Raw genomic sequence first — 17,525 nt, forward strand, 5'->3', positions numbered from 1 at the left:
TGCCCTACATAACACACTCACACGCCTGCCAAGTCATCCAGCTTGAGGGATTCCCGCTGGACGGCATGAAAATTGTGACGACTTCCTTTTTTTCTCATTTAAAAGCCAATCTGTTCCTTAACCGCCCACTTCCGTCGCCAGCAAAAGGACAAACCCCTCTATGATGCTTTATTTCATGTTTCATGTTGGAAACGGAGCTAGTTGAATTGCTGGTGGCCTCATTATTGTTGTTCTAGTAGAACAACTTCCTGACCTTCACTGAGTCTCATCTGTTTGCTTTTTCCGTCCACCTGGACTTTCCGGCAAAGCTTATCTACAAAATTTCTACCCTAGGCAAAGTTTGTAATTACTTTCCCTGGCCACTTACATCTCATGGCCATCCATCATCCGTTTTCTACACAGATGTGAGCCGTGACATACACAACCAATCGCGCGGCTCAAAACGGAAGGAAATATGACAATCCACACCGGTGGAACTTGTCGGCCAACCTCTGCTACAGTAACGGCACCTCCATCCGAATGTCTTACAGGGAAGAGTGAATAGATTTGTACGGGAGATGGCAAGTATGAAAAAGTGCCTGCGACGATGAGTCACAGTCACAGTTAAGATTCTGGGAATGCGACGCGCGGCGGAAAATCCTGTGATGGAAGAAACAAATATTTGAAAGAGAGATTACCGTTGCGGCAGCACAGAGAAAGATGTGGAAAAGGCAGAGTAAACAAACCAGGTCTCATGGGGGAATAAGGAGAACATAACACAAAACAAAGAAAGAGAAAAAAGACCGAAAGAAAGAGGGAGCGTAATATGCTTTCGGAGTTGACACTACAAGAGTCAAGATGGAAATGGTAACTGTGGTGGCTGTGGAGGATATGCAGCCAGGGTGGAGATGTTAAAATGAATAATTAGATAACACAAATGGTACAAAATAACTCTCCTCTTCTGGGAGAAGACAAGATGGCCACCTGGCCCTTCAGATAACACTAATTAGAGCATCCGTACGGCAGTGGAATGAGGATCGAGGACACGCTTAATTACACTTCAAGATCGTCCATGTTACAAAACAAGAAAGGCAAACATCTTCTACAGGACTGAGCACGTTCTAAGGCTGGAACTGTCTACCTCACTTCCTCCTTGAGTGTATGCTTTTCCTATAAGAAAGTTTGCATGTCAGAGGATGGCAGGTGGGGGAGGAAGGGTACAGCTGTTATAGTTTCATCCCAGGAACGAACCATTTGATTCAAGGACGCCGAACAACGGCAGGCGAACACACTGACATCTGGCAGCCCTTTACTTATGTACACTAATTAAAAAACAAAACCAGCCATCAGTCGTACACTACGGCACCACTGATAATAATTTACTCTCATTGCGACTGTCATCTCCAGATGTGTTGGGCTGTCTTCGTTAGCTAGGCTGAACAGAAGTAAATGAGGTATTATGAATCTCCTCCCTCGGTGGATCTCGCTCAAGCATGATTTCCATGGCTTCTGTTGTATGCTGAGTGGAATTTTGTATCCAAATAATTAAATGTTAAAAAGCTGTAAAATCAATAAGTCGCATAAAAGCATATATCATGTTCAGCTTTTATCTTCACGGACTGAAGCTGAGGTCAATGAGGAGTGATAAAAACCGTTACTGAAACTGTGTCGGGACACATCTCTCTTTAAGTGCTTTGATCGCGAGTAATTTACAAGGCCAGGCCGGTTTGATTTGAAGTTTCATTTGCACAGTTTAATCCTGCCAGGACAAGAGGAATTAGTCAGTTCTCTGTACAGAAGTGCTGTCTTAAACCACAGAGTATTACTCAGCAGAGACGTGGAAAACAATTAGCATTGCTTGCTAATCCTCCCATTTTTAAACTTTAACGCTTGCTGATCTTACTTGCGTGAACCATACCAAATGCCATTGCTTCGCTTGGGAACCAGCAGGCACAGTGCAGATCAGACCTTATTTTCACTCGCGTCGTGAAACCCTACATCAATCTGACAACCCATAAAACACACAAACATTAGTCAAGTTTAAGAAGGCATTTTAGATTCAGATCAGCACGGGCCAGAACATTGTGTGTGAGTCCCATTGCCGCCTTTTCCAGGAGGGAGAAAATGGGGGCGCCCTCATCACTTCCCCTCTCTTCGAGAGCAGAAATGGTCTGTCACTGCTAATTCTCCAACTGATCGCTCTCCGACTCGCCGTTCTGATGTGAAGCGAGATCCTAGCTACTTCCCAGAAGTCGGAGCACGCTTTGACGAAGAGTGATATCCAACACTCTTTCATCAATCTCAAGCTCTTTTCTTGATTTGTCTGACCCACTCGGACTAAGAGGAACTCTGCCTTCCAACGACACAAAAAAGGAGAGCTAACACTACATAATATAAATGACCAAACTACAATTACTCATCATTTAAATGAGTAAAACAGCAGTCAAGATACAGTACCTGTATATATTTAAAAACAGTGTATCTAAATATAATATCTCTCACAAAAAAAAAGAGAATACAAATAAAAATGAGTTAAAAACAATACAAATAGAAAATGCTATTTTTTACAAAGTGCCAATAAAAAAAAATTACTTTGGTGAAAGCATTGTGATAAACAGTAGCACTTATTTAACTAAATATTTTGCTTCAATAAAAAGAAGACCGAAGCGAGAGAGCAATACACTGTTAGCAATAAAAAAAAAAACGTAAAAAAGCACAAAAATGCAACCTGTAGTAGAAAACATGCTATTTGTAATTATTTACGTTTGTCTCCATTGCCCTACCGCATGGTGTCAAGCACAAAGAACTATTGTAAAATCAGCTGCAATTGGTTTTTAATCGACAAACTGCTTTTCTTCTGTTTGAAATATTATTATTGTATAATCGAATTATTTGAATCCAAAGGGAATAATCCAAGAGCCTGTCTTTTACAGCATTATTATGTTATGGACTTCTCACTCTCCTCACAAAGGACCATAATAAGGGGTTTAAGGTGAGGCTGTTATAGTGGGTTCAGAGTCTGCGCTGTCTTTAAAAGAAAAATAATGTCCTGTCAATCTCAGTCCTTCAAAACACTCCACCGGCTCCTAGAGAGTCATGAGGTACAACAGCTGCCAGAAGGCACGCGTCGCTCCCCTTACACACGCAGAGGGATACACAAACAAACAAACACACACACACACACACACACACACACACACACACACACACACACACACACACACACACACACACACACACACACACACACACACACACACACACACACACACACACACACACACACACACACACACACACACACACACACACACACACACACACACACACACACACACATGAAGACTGAAAAGAAAGTTTTGGCATGTACACAGTTTCTGTGCATGCTAAGGTCATTTCTGTGATATGTGCTGCTGCTTTAGTCCCAGAAGCATATTGAGTGCTAGTTTATTTCAGGGCAAACATTTTGTGTGTTGGATTGAAGGCTCTGTCTTCTGCCATTTGAAATAAACTGCAGTGGTGGTGTAGTCCCCAGGCTTACAGACAGCACTGGTATTCTAAAGGCTAACTGTCCTTCTTTATAGTTCTAACATTTGACATGCATGCACTGTTTTCTGTGAAAGAAAGGTCCTACAAGTATTCTGCATCTTTCTGAAGGGTAAACACTCCTTAAAGGGATAGTTCACACAAAAGTACATTTCTGCCATCAGAATTTTGTCTTCACTTCAAAAGTTTATCAGAACACAGCCATAACCAATCTTAAACCTTTGAATGTGATTTATAATAGTATCTGCAGATTTGTTTTGAGGTGTCCATTTAGAACTCATCACTGTGAAATGTATCAGTTATTGAACCTTCTTGTTCACTAAATGCTAGACGACAGTATCATTGGTTGCAGTTTGTTCACAAATGTATTTTCTCAAACTATCCATCCTATCTGAAACAATACTTGATTCCATATCAAACATCCTACAGCCTAAGAGACACTGACTATTTATTTTTTTCTGAACCAAATATATCCAAAGAAAGTGGGAGGAGCCCCTTCTGATTGGAATGGTTTACCTAGGTCTTTTAGATCGATCTCCTCTTTTCACCAATTTAAGATGTCTCTTCTTAATTATTTGCATACAAGCTGCAACTGTTTTCCTCATGTTTGATATAAATGTCTATATGAATGACATGAATTGTTTATTGCCTAATATCTAATGGTTGGATATGGGAAGATATGGGTGGTTTTGGTGTGATGGAGAGCATTTGTTTTCGCTCTGTTGATATGTATGTATGTGAAGTATGTTTTTCTTGAGGTCCCCTCGAAAACGAGAAGTCACATCTCAAGGGGTTTTCCTCTTAACAATAAATTCAAATTTCAATAGACACAAACAACTGAAACCTTATTTAAAATATCTAATTTTGTGCCCTACAGAAGAAAGGTTCAGAAGAAAGGCCCTAAATTCATAAAGGTTTGGAATGACATGATGGTGAGTAAATGATGGCAGCTTTTTTTTTGCAGCTTTTTTTTTTTTTTAAGGTAAACTATCCCTGTAACCAATAGCATGGCTGCTTAGGCACTTCCATGCTATTGCTGTCATTAAAGCTAAATGACATAACAAATAGAAAATAATGTTAACTTTTCACTGAAATGGTAAATGGTGAGAAAGTTTACTTTGGAACCCACATTATATCAAATTTCTATGGATAAAAATACCATGGTAGCACCACGATTTTTGGACTTGGTCACTACATCTGTAGTAAACAATTATGAGCATTTAGTTTGTAATTTAACATAAGTGAATAAAATATGAAATATGTCTGATAGCCCTTGTTAAAGTTGAGAAGTTACTGTGATGTGTCAGAGTTCCTGTGAGGACCTGATTTTAAATTGGAAGTAGGGTAATGGCTTCTGGGGAGACACCGTGAGCGCATTGTGAAAGGTAGGACAGCAGTAAGAGAGATGGTTTTTGGTCAGAGTAAAAGGACATGTGAGCCTTGTTATCCACAAACATAGAGCCCATATTGTTCTTTCCAGTAAGTGGAATGGGAATGTGTGTGTGTGTGTGTATACTCACAGATATTTGCTGTGCCCTTGGGGATGGGGAGATAGGATCCAGCGCTCCAAGCTCTGGCCTGATAATTCCTCTTACAGCGGCCACAGTCAGGCCCCGTAGTGTTGTGCTCACACTCGCAAGTGAGTTTCTCTTTGTCAAAGATGCAGCTGTTGGCATGAAGGTTGCACTTGCACCTGTCACGGTAAAAAAAAAAGAGAAGGAAATAAAACATATGCCCTTGTGGATTTTCAATTGTGGAGTTCAATTACACCCGAGAGGGCAAAAAAAATTGGAACCAGCACTTAGAGACCAGAGTGACCTTGTAAATCATTTGCATTTCAAGTAAATGTGCATCTGCATGTGGAGGTATTCTGAAACTTCCAGAAAGTGACTTCAAAACCTTGCACACGGTGTCAAGGATTCTGCAAAATCCACATCATTATTTTTCCGTTTTTTTCCCCTTCTCGAAAGATAGGTTATTTCTAATTATCCCACTGGAAAATAAATAATTACAGACAGGTCACACTTTCAAAGAGAGAAAGAAAACAGTTAAATAATCAAAAGAAAAAATCAATTAAGAGGTGTATATTAGACGTATATGTTATGTTGCACACTTCTTTATTTACATATTCACAGTTCTTATCATTTACAGACTTTTTACTATATAAATATAGTTTCTATGCATAATATCAATAAATGCTGAAGCACTTGTGAGTGCTTTTAATCCTCAGAGGCAGTCATGTTTTAAATGTTGGTTATATATTCACTATGGCCACTGAGGACAACCCCCGTGCAAGCGTCTCACAGCCAGGTTTGCTCTCCCCAGTTTCCTCTCTAAGCACGCAATCAAAAGATGGATATTTCTGTGACACTCATGCAGTACAGACGTAAAGAAATGTGATGCGGTTAAGTGAAACTGTTCTGCAGCTAGAATGGAGTAGCTTAACTTGTTTATATGGTATATGTGCGTCTGTGTTTTTCAGTTCACCATGCAATTCTGTAAATTAAATTGACCATCACTTGGCGCAAATATTTCATTTATACTCATGAACTGAATAACATAAACAATATGGCCCCACTTTACAATAAGGTCACATTTGTCAACATGAGTTATTGTATTAACTAACCGAAATTAACATTAACAAAGATTAGTAAATGCTGTAGAAGTGCAGTTCATTATTAGTTCATGTTAACTAATGTAGTTAACTAATTTTAATTGAAACATTATTGTGAACCGTTACCAGTGTCTTAAACTACAATAACATTTACATTTATAATTTGATACAATGCACTTATTATGTACATACATGTTTTTACTTATAGTATTATAAATACCTGCATGTAATTACATCTGTAATTAATTTCCGTAATTACAGCGATAATTAGTAATTACACTGTTGACCCTTCCCTTTTCTTTTAACCCAGCCTTAAACCTACTCATACCACTAAACCTGTCACTAACCTTACCCGAATCCCTCAGTAGCAGAAAAAGTGTTTTGCAATACAACATCAACACAATAAGTACATTGTACTTATTTTTTTGATGTAAGGGCAAAGTAGTTAAAGACACCTAATATAAATTGTGACTAACAATATAAAAGTACAATTAAAAATGTTAATACTATAAACCAGTAAGGAATAATCCCTGGCTTGCTGAGCATTAAACTATTTTAATGCATGATGTGGAGGCAAAGACCACCCGATGGGAAGCGGAGGCTGGTTGTCTCAATAAAGTGAATTCAAATTGTTTAATGCACAGCTAGCCATGAATTATCCTGCTTATACCATGGCCATTTGTCAACATTGACAACTTAAAGCTGTTATTGATGTTTTCAGTGCAAATTTTGACCGGAAGGGTAAAATTGACGTTATTTTCGTCAGTTACGGATCGTTAGTTCTAGGATTCTGCCTGCCTTCAAATCAGACACAGAGATAAAATAGTGTGTAAGTTTACACTTTATTTGAATGAATAAACTATAGGATTAATTTGAATGAATTATTAAGAGAGAGATGAGAGATGGGTACCTGCATCTGTTCAGCGTATCTCTCTACAATAAAGCTGTGAATTTATTTTCCTTCAGAATAGCGATGTAACCCCCTCATGCTGAGAAATGTAGCGATTCAGTGGCGAAGCTATATTATTACAGGTAGTCGCAAGGCAGCGTTGATAACAATTTTCACTCCTGAATGTTTCTGTGTGTGCTTTCCGCAATCTCTGCCCTCTGTGTGCGAGTGACGTATGTGTGTATGTGTTTCAATGAAAACAGTGCATTAATATAACGGTAATTAAACTGACTTGGAACTACTTATTAAACGGTTTTATTGCACACCTTCCAGCCAATCAAAATAGAGTATTCAGACAGGCCATGGTATAAATATAAATAAGAAATAAAAAAAGATATGGCATGAATGATAACAATAGAAAGTCAAAGAGAGTAAAGAAGATTTTACTTTTCATAAAGCTTGGGTTATATAGAGCAAACTCCACCCAGAGTTGGAGGTACCCAGAATGTATTCAGATAGCAAAATACATTAAAATTACTCAAATTATTCTGGCCCACTTGCCTGCTAAATATAAATGCATTAATGTAAATATTTTATGTAATTAATATAGCTGAAACTAATATACAGCACGTCACAGATGCTGTCCATAGATATTATGTTAGAAAAAAAAACCTGAATTCCTTTAATGTTGCTCAGCATGATTCTAACAGATTAAAGTAACTGTATAAAAAAAAAAAAAAAAAAAAAAAAAAAAAAATGCAAAAGCTGATCAGTCTCTTTTCTTTGATCTAACTTTTTCCAGACTCTTGATGTCTGCCGTCTCTCTTTCTCACACAGGTTTACGATCGGCCAAGTGTGGGTAGAGGAGCATTATTAAAACCATTGTGTCCGAAGAGATGTGCATGCAAGGGCTGATAAATGTGATGCACAGAATCACGTTTGGAAGTGACAAATGACTGCTCAGTCCCTGCACGTATACACGGGTAGAATAAATGAGGGGGCATTATTCTCCAGACACCCTGATTTGCATCTCATTATCTATAGTTTTTTTTTTTTTTTTTTTTACAGAAGGGCATGTCAAATCTCAATATTATAGGACATCCTCTTTAAAACTGGCACCTGTCAGCCAAGCATGAATCTGTTGCTATAAACTCTCCAACCAAATAATGACATATGATGCAAATTAGTTGCTGATATTAAACCGCATATAAACAGTGAGTAATAGACTTCTGAGACATATTAAAAGCACAAAAGAGTAAAAACCATAAAAAAGGGCTGTTTTACAGGGGCATGAAACATTTCCAGTGGGCAATGAGGTACTTTATTCAGAAAAAAACTATGCATTGCAATGAACAGCTCGCTAGCCTTAACTAACAAGGCTGGTTCCGGGACCGAGCAAAACAAAGTCATCGAGCTGCAAGGAGTTAAAGGCATGCATGGCATTCTGATTAGGCCTCCTTGTTCAGTTCAGGTGGAGGTCTCAGATTCCATGCACTGCACTTCTTGTAGCTTGACCTTCATATCCTCTTATCACCAGAAACATTTTAATCACGGTGTTGATATGAGGCAGAGCTGTGCTGCTGATGTAATGAAGGGGACACAGCAAGGGCCTGCCGGGTCCCTTTGCCGTCGGCATGGTAGCATCGCTAACAGAGACGAAACATTCTCGTTCCAGTCTGGTCACCAGGGGAGATGAGGTGCAATAGCTGCCTCAAGGAGAAGTGAAGTAAAAAAATATATTTAATTAGACTTTAATGCCAAAGCTGCTCTCCAGGGCTCCGCCATAGAAACTGTCTGTCTTAATTTAGCCAGCCTTTGCCATATTCACAAGCACTGCCTTGTTCTGATAAAATATTATGATGCATGTGCATTTTGCTTGTGTGAGTTTCCACAACAGTCTAAAATGTTGTTTAAAGAATAGTTGAACTAAATTTTTAAATTCTGTCATTATTTGCTCACCTTCATGTCATTCCAAACCTGTATGGCTTTCTGACTTCTGTGGAATTTGACTTCTTGCTGATTGTCCAACCTATTCTTTTCCGTACAATTGTAGGTGTCAAACACAAAATTGACACAAAAGAGCACCCCAAATGTAGTGCACTATACTAAGTCTTCTGAAGTCATACAATAGCTTTTTGTGAAAAACAAACATGCATTTTGTTATTTACTGGAAATCTTCCCCTCCTCCATAGCTCTTAAATTTTGCCCTCGTCTGTGTATATTCAAACTCAGAACCTAAAGATGTGTTAAGGGACAGCTCACACAAAAATAAAGTATAAAAACGACATGAGTGTGAGTAAATAATGACAGATTTTGGTAACACTTTATTTCGATAGTCCACTTTAGACATTCTACTAACTATAAGTAACTTTTCAACTAAATGTCAATTAACTCTCATTAAAGTATTAGTAGGCTGTAGTAGACTGTCAATAGACTGTTCAGTTATGGTTAGCTGTTTGGTTTCGGGTTAGTAAAATTAGTTGACTTGTAATTGCCAAGTTACTTATAGTTAGTAATGTCTGTTGGGGGACCCATATAATAAAGTGTTAGCAGATATTAAGCAGGCAGTCTAATAATACTCTAATGACAGTTAGTTGAGATGTAGCTGCAAAGTTACTTATAGTCAGTATAATGTTTATTGGGGGCCCAATATAATAAAGTGTTAGCAGATATTAAGCAGGCAGTCTACTAATACTCTAATGACAGTTAGTTGAGATGTAGCTGCAAAGTTACTTATAGTTAGTAGAATGTCTAAAGTGGACTATCGAAATAAAGTGTTACCAAAATCGGTCATTATTTACTCACACTCGCACATTATTTACTGTCGTTTCAAGTTTTGATGAATTTAAAAAAAAATTAAGTGTTCTATAAAATGAAGTAGGCTAATGCATACAGGTTTGGAACAACATGAGAGTGAGTAAATGATGACAGAATTTTCATTTCTCACTTGTTTCAAATTGTATAGATGGCTTACATGCTACAAAGAAGAATATCAGCTTTGAAGAAAGTCAGCTTTGAGTCTAACAGAAAAGTTGAACCTGGCTGAATGTCCTCCTTGAAAGGCAGGAGGCAGACCATGCTTATAGTGATTTATTTATTCATCTTTTATCAAAATACTAGCCTGAAGCACATGAGTCTGTGACCTCCAAAACAATAGAAGCTTGATTGACAACGAAAGCACAAACAACACTGTAGTCTCTCTTTAAATAGTCCCCCTCACAACTGACCTCTTGAAAAAATGAGCCCATCTTCATCAATTCATATCTTATCTGCTCTCGCACCAGTTCAGAAAACCGACAGTAAAACAGCCCCCGTTCTCTAGCCGCCTTGCGTCGTACTGACTTATCAGTGGATAATTATTAGCAATTATCTCCAAATGAAGCTTACACATGCATGGCTAAGCATGCTGATCCAACCAAAACAGGCTGAGCAAAGACAGAATGGCCTGTGAGTGAGCGAAGTAAGTGAAGTAATTATGTTCAATTAAATGTGCAGGTGTTATTGTAATACAGAGAACATGGTCAAAACTCTCACTAAAATAATTGTTTGCTCATGTCAGTGTATAAAAACCATTGTGCAAATCATTAAGATACGAGGAGGCAAACAACCTAAAAGATAAGAGTGTTGCTGAGTAACTGGGGTATCGCACAGCTTCAGAAGACTCGGAATATAGCGTTCAAGTCGTATGAATTCATTTGACTTTTTAAATTACCGTTTGTGTTCCACATAAGAAAGAAAAACATATTGATTTGGAAAAACAAGATCACTGTTAAACCTTTTCCACCGACACGGTTCTGGTGCGGGTTCCCGGCTTTTGTCGGTTCTCGAACCATTCCGCACATTTCCACTGCAGAAAAGGGGGTTTCGGGCCGGAAAGATCGGTTCAACTCTGGCTCTAAAAACTAGCTGGTCTCGAATACTGGCAACACAAACACCGGGACGCACAATTTTTTTTTTTTTTGTCTTGTCATAGTCAGGTAAACAACTCATAATAGCGTTACATCACCATTCATTCCTCAAGTCTGTGGAAACACGCGGCTGACTCGCGACAGACTCCTGGCTGAGAACAGGCTCTAGATCCAGAACATGAACCATTCTGGTGGAAAAGAGTATGTTAGACTCAGAGCCGTCGCCAGTACACACGGACTAGGGGGGCATTCATAATTCTTAAGGGGGGGGGGGGGGGGGTCACGTTATTTTCGTTAGTTTCACTGCGGCACGTTATGCTTGTCACGTATGTTGTTTAAACACCTTTATAATGATCATGTTAGTTGATCTATAGAACACGATGGGAGCCGGATCTGTCAGATTTAAGTCACTTAAATTCATCCATTTCTCCTGAAATACATCAATGTAAGTGGCTGGTGAACTCGGAGAAGAATAGAGTAAACTTTATAGTTACTGTGTACAGTGTGTAGGCTCTCTGATATTAATAAAACACAATGTCAAATTATAATTGAATGGATTATTATTGCCGCTTCCATTGACATCAGGGTATTTAACAAACAATTTTTTTGTTATTGCCTACATGTCTGAAGCCTAAATTAAACATTATGTGATCGAAAACACTGAATAGTTGTGATATATGAACAGCGCTGAGCATGCCTGTCTCTGGCTCAGCAGCACCAGTCGAAGAGCAAAGATGCATATTAATTTAGCAGTTTATCACGTCACACACTGAACGTCATAATCACACCGGTGTGAATGTTAAAAGGGTTAAAATTTATCGCGTTTCGGGGGGTGGAGGGGGGACAGATTGCAACTGAGGGGGCACAAATCAGATCTGAGGGGGCAATGCCATCATTAGACTGTTAGCACTGAAGACAAAGTGCTATGGTTCTGAAGTGGACTTGAGTCCCCAAATGTCTAAATGCAGAACTCATGTCTGTAGTCATTCAGATGTGGTATCTTGGGCTTTTTGAGGAACAATGGCTGCTCTTTTGAGCAGATGGGAAACTGCAGTGCTGCTTTCAAACATCCAGTTACTTTGAAAACATTCAAACTAACACATCCTGGCCAGCACAGTGTTGGATTTCTATCCTTTATCTTTCAGCATCCTTCAGTAATTTTGTTCAGCAGCATCTGATCTTGCATTTCCATTTTTTGGAAGATGTTGGCTAAATTGTAATGATGGGTTTGGTTGATGTAGGGTGCTTTTGAGGTTTTGAGTAAGGCCTGACTGTTTCTCATCTTTGTAGTTCATGCAATCCTGAAGGCTTCCCCTATTTTAGATAGATAGCTGGTTCAAAATTGTTTCCCCAAATATTAAAAAGAACCGTGTTCTGATTCCTCTTTCTAGGATGCCAAGTTCTTAGACACCTTTGTTTCTTTCAGCTCTGATCTATTTGGCCATCTGCTGCCACACATCTGATAAACAAGCTTCAAACTGGATGTAGACACCAACCAAAATTGAAGAAGGGAATCTCTGAGGTGATTCTCTGCTTTGGTCTAAAAAACAAAACAAAAAAAACAACAACAATTGGTCGTTAGACACAGAAACGAGTGTAAGTTAATGATAAAACTATCCCTAAGGTATTTTACGGATTTGTTTTACTTCCTGTTTAACAAAGACAAAGACCCCTTTTCTCATTTTTTAAAAACATTTTCTGTAAAGTGTTTACTTCTCCATCCACTGTAAAGTGATTACTCCAGCCAGTTCGGACTCTTTGTGATTGGCTGTGAGCAGTAGCGTGTCATAGCCTGACAAGGTGAGGCCTGAGTACCGCACCTCACTCTGAATCTGAGATAAATGAAACAGAGCATCTTGAGTGCTGACTCTAATTGCCTCCTGACAAACACAGACAACTGCTCCGCAGCACAGCATAGGAAGTGAGAAGTGGGTGCAATTTCTCCGAGACACATCTGTGCAACTATTGCTTTTTGCTAAACTACATGTACTTGACAGCAAGAGAAGTTAGATTCAGGGACAGCTTAATGCCTTGAGAGCCGAAGATGACCATCTGAGAAACCAACTCCTCTGGGTTCAACTAGATGCAACAATACTTACTAAAAACAGCTGGTAACAACCTGAACCACATTAATCCTCTCACTCAACCGCTAATGAGTGACAAACACGACAATTCAAGTGGCCATGGTGGATATGTAATGGATATTCTGTACTTTGAAAAGAGGACCGTGGATATTGTCTTAGACTCTAGGCTCACAATTATCAGACGGCTTCACATTTGCTAAATAACAATGTTAGCAGGATGCAGTGAGGAGCTAAATTGGAATAAATCTGAATGACCCTGAAGCCAAACATTGGCACTGAAATTACAAACACTGTAACCACAATTCATTTAACAATTTAAAGAACATTCAGTCGTCCTACTTTTGTTTTGTGCAGCAGCCACAAGCTATTGCAGATTGTTAATGTAAGCCCCAAGACATTCATATTATTCAGGGGTCAGTGAACTAATCACAAGATAAAGAAAAGCTGGAGAAACTAGGGAGAGGAAAAATATATTCTGGGCTAATGTTGCATTCAATTCAACTTGAAAAGCCTGAATTTCAAAATGACTACTTGAGTGCAATAGAATGCCAAATGAAGTCGGACTTCCATGGAAACTTTGGCAGGAATCTAGAACATTGCACAGAGGCCAGGTGTACGGCATAATGCAAAAAAAATAAAAAAATAAAAATATGACAAATAAAAAAGGCAAAAGTATGAAAAAAAGTTGACAAAAATAAACGAGTTTAATAAAAATGATAGATCAATAGGCTGTATGAAACTGTGTATTGTACTGGTGATAATAAAGGCACAGTCTGGGGAGGGTTGTGAGATAAATGTCAAGGAGATTCTGCTAAAATGAAGCAAGAATATTCCTTCATTTCTCCTTGAGTGAACCTTTACAGCCACCAAAGTGTGTTTCATTTCTTTCTAGCACCTTCAATCCTAGAATAAGATTGAGGTAAAATGTAGATGCAATGTGCTTCAATGCAGCATGTCTAGCCAAAATACTTCAACATAAAATCTATCTATCTATCTATCTATCTATCTATCTATCTATCTATCTATCTATCTATCTATCTATCTATCTATCTATCTATCTATCTATCTATCTATCTATCTATCTATCTATCTATCTATCTATCTATCATTAAATTTTTAATTATTTTTGTCACCACAATCAAAATTCAGGTATAGAATTGAAATCTAAATTAATTCTTAATTCAATTCTGTAGTGTACAATGGGTAAAATGAAAAAAATCAACAACAAAAAAGAAGAGAAAGAAATTCCTATTCATCTGTAGAGCCCTGCTCTGGTTTACAACGAATCTCACAGCGCAGGCAACAGAAAAGCCCTTATAAGCCTGACAGCCGAGCTCACCACACGCCTGCCATGACCATACAGATGACATGGCTCTCTCTGATGGAGTATCGCTGCGGGAATTCGTTTTAAACAAAACTCACGAATCTGGCTTTACACAGCCAATCTGTTGTCTTGTTTCCTGTCCCTTTCACACCACTGCAGCAAACAGCTTGTGTTTCAGTATTATCATTCTGGAAAAACAAGGGTTCGTGACCTTCTTCGATTGCTGAATGTGTAGAGTGGTGGATGAGGGATGTATTTAAATCTTAATGTGTCGGGTCTGAAGGAGGCGGGTAAGAGGAGGTCGGAGGATATCTGTGTTGTAATGATGCATGGCTGTATGGGGCTGGTGAATTGGCCTGGCTCAGATTGCCAAGTTCTCCCCAGACGCTCTGATTAAAGACTCTTAATCCATCATCAGAGGCGGCCTGAACCGCACAGATGTGCCCGGGGTCAGAGGGCAGTTCGCGATTGGAATCCTACAGCGCTTTGCGTCTTAATCTGTCCTATACAACAGGCATCAGCCCAGAGTGAGAGAGAAATATTAGATGTAAGCACCTCATAAATTTTTAGCTAAAGCATCTTGAGACATAAAAGATGTTCAGAACGCATGTAAAAGCTTCTCACACATAGTGATTTAAAGAAACACCACAGTAATCTAAGCAGGGTGACATCTAAATATTGTGTGTATGTGTGGGTGGGTGTGTCAAATGGTTTAGGGTGCGGTTATTAGAGGCAGAGATGTTGAGTGAAGGTGAGGTCAATGAGGGGATTACTCATAGATATCCATCAACAGTCGTATTATGAGTGACGTGAACCCCCCCTCCCCCCTTTTACTAATTAAATAGGTCATGCCTAGGGATGTGCCCGAAGCCAAATACCTTATTCGGGAAGGCACGGATAATGGCTTCAAAACGAATAACGAATAATTCTGCTGAATAATAGAAAAAATATTCAGCTGACACAGTCACTCCTTGTGTTTGCTGGATAACAGGTGAGCCAGGGGATCGGGTGATATTATACAACCTCTAAAATCACTATGCAATAATGAGTGGGAAGTGAATGAGTGTAAACTTTATGAATAAATTGAGCACAAATCAAATAGCCGCGTTGCCGTCTCTGTGCGTCTCTCAGAAATTAGCTCTATGTCAAGAGTACTGAAAACATACTGAAAAAAGATACTGAATCTTACACATTTTCCACTCAAATAATTATTTGATGAGTTATACAAGGCATATTTGTTCAATGATAACTACGGAGGAAACAGATATGCTATACATTTAAAACCATAGACTTCTCTCAAGTAATTGTACAAACTTCAGATTAAAGCCCCGCCCACTTCCAGTTTTATCCGAATGCATATAAAGAAACAAATAATTTTGAGACTGTTACAGACATGTATAAATATTGGCTCCACTGCACACCTCTAGTCACGGTATGAACACAGAGTAGGCCATTAACTAAAAAAATTAAATGTGGAAATAATTTCAACAATTTCATAATTTTAGCTTTTACAGTCTTTGTGAATGCAGTGGGCCTCAATCATGAAACTTATAAATACAGTAACTATTTTGCAAGTAAAATGGACACTTCTTAAACCTCAAAAGAGAATTAAACTAAAATAATTCAATGAAGTGGTGTTACTCTTGCAGACGAATAGTTTTTCGTACCAAGCTAACATTTAGAAAATAAGACAATTATGTCAGTAGTTCTATGAACGGCTTTACGAATGATCTACATAAAACGTTTTAATATTGACCTTGTATGAAGCAAGACAGTGAATAAAAGCGGCCCAAACTTTCCTCCTCAGAAGGAATGACAAAGTTAACCCTGATTTTGACATATTAACATAATAATTCTTGCGTTACAGTGCTAATCTGGAGGTAGGCTAATAGCTTTATTCCAGTCAATGGCTTTGAACGGGATAGGGATTTTGCTGGAACCTCTAAATGGGATCAGCCTTTCCGGGGTAACACTATGGCTTTGCACTGTAAAAATCCTCCCATCACCTCAGTATTAGCCCTGCTTATGGGGCTAAGCTGTGTATACATTTGCGTGCATGTATGCGTTTATGTGCATGTGAATTTGCACATGTCTGTGGCAAGGAACGTCTGTCTGGATGTGTTGATTTTACACACTGAAACACATAATTAATCCATTTGTGTAGTGATTGCACACATGTTCCTTTGCTGAACGCTCTGTAAAGGAGGAGGAACAGAATAAGGGCTGTGCCATCTGTGAGTGATCAGGTCAGAGAGAGATAAAGAGAGAGACACAGACAGAGACGGTGTGAGTGAGTGGAATGCAAATCAGCTCTGCTTGGGAGGAAGGAGACTTTGTGACAGTGAGAGAAATGTTCATCTTCTAAACAGTGATTCAGGCTCACACACTGAATCTCAAGAATTATTCACACTAGTTGCCAAGGCACTTTCACAAAATATACAGAAATCACTGGTCACATCAGTTGCATTTAATGTGCACATGAAATGTCTGATTTCAAAGTGGATATGTGCAACATTTGTGCTTGTAAACACACTGGGCCTCTGAGCTGCAAATTGCAGGAGAAAGCTGAAATATACAGCACCTTTGGCATGTCTTTTTTTAAAATTAATTTTAATATTTGATGTAGTCAACACTTCCTTTTAAATCAAACATTAGCAGGAGTTTTTTTTTTTTTTTAAGTGACTGCAAATAAATGTCACCCTCTTGATTTTGATATATTTTTAATTGCATGTGAAATTGCATGACTAGTGCTCCCTCTACACTGCATCTGTTTCTGAAAAACCTTGTTTCTAGACAGAATAGCCATTGATATATATACTATACTGTATATCATTAGACAATTGGAAATATATTTGGAGTTTGGATGTTCTCCCCGTGTCTGCATGGGTTTTCTCCGGGTGCTCTGGTTTCCTCCACAATCCAAAAACATGCAGTATAGGCGAACTGGATATGCAAATTTTTCCGTAAATGTATGTGTGAGTCCCAAGCCATGTAATGGGAAGGATTGGGGAAAGACCTGGCAACCTACCCGGAAAAAATCATTGCCAAAAAAATCACCGCCCAAAAAAATCATCTCTCATGTATAGCGAGAAATGGCCCAAAGAATCAACAAGAGTCAGATAAGCCTGAAATGGTTAATGATCTAATTATACATATAAATTAGAGCTGCAAAATTCTGGAT

General features: G+C 38.7%; 1 protein-coding gene across 13 annotated transcripts in view; it reads right to left on the reverse strand.

Annotated features, from left to right (window-relative positions):
* Positions 1 to 17,525, reverse strand: part of ntng1a (netrin g1a) — a 91,992-nt gene that overhangs the window by 17,336 nt on the left and 57,131 nt on the right. For all 13 annotated transcript variants that reach the window (XM_079601146.1, XM_079601141.1, XM_079601147.1 and 10 more), the window contains exon 4: positions 5,046 to 5,218. In XM_079601146.1, the coding sequence (XP_079457272.1) occupies positions 5,046 to 5,218 (173 nt within the window). The remainder of the gene's footprint in view (positions 1 to 5,045; positions 5,219 to 17,525) is intronic.

Source organism: Phoxinus phoxinus (genome assembly GCF_949152265.1).
Source record: "Phoxinus phoxinus genome assembly, chromosome: 24".
NCBI lineage: Eukaryota > Metazoa > Chordata > Actinopteri > Cypriniformes > Leuciscidae > Phoxinus > Phoxinus phoxinus.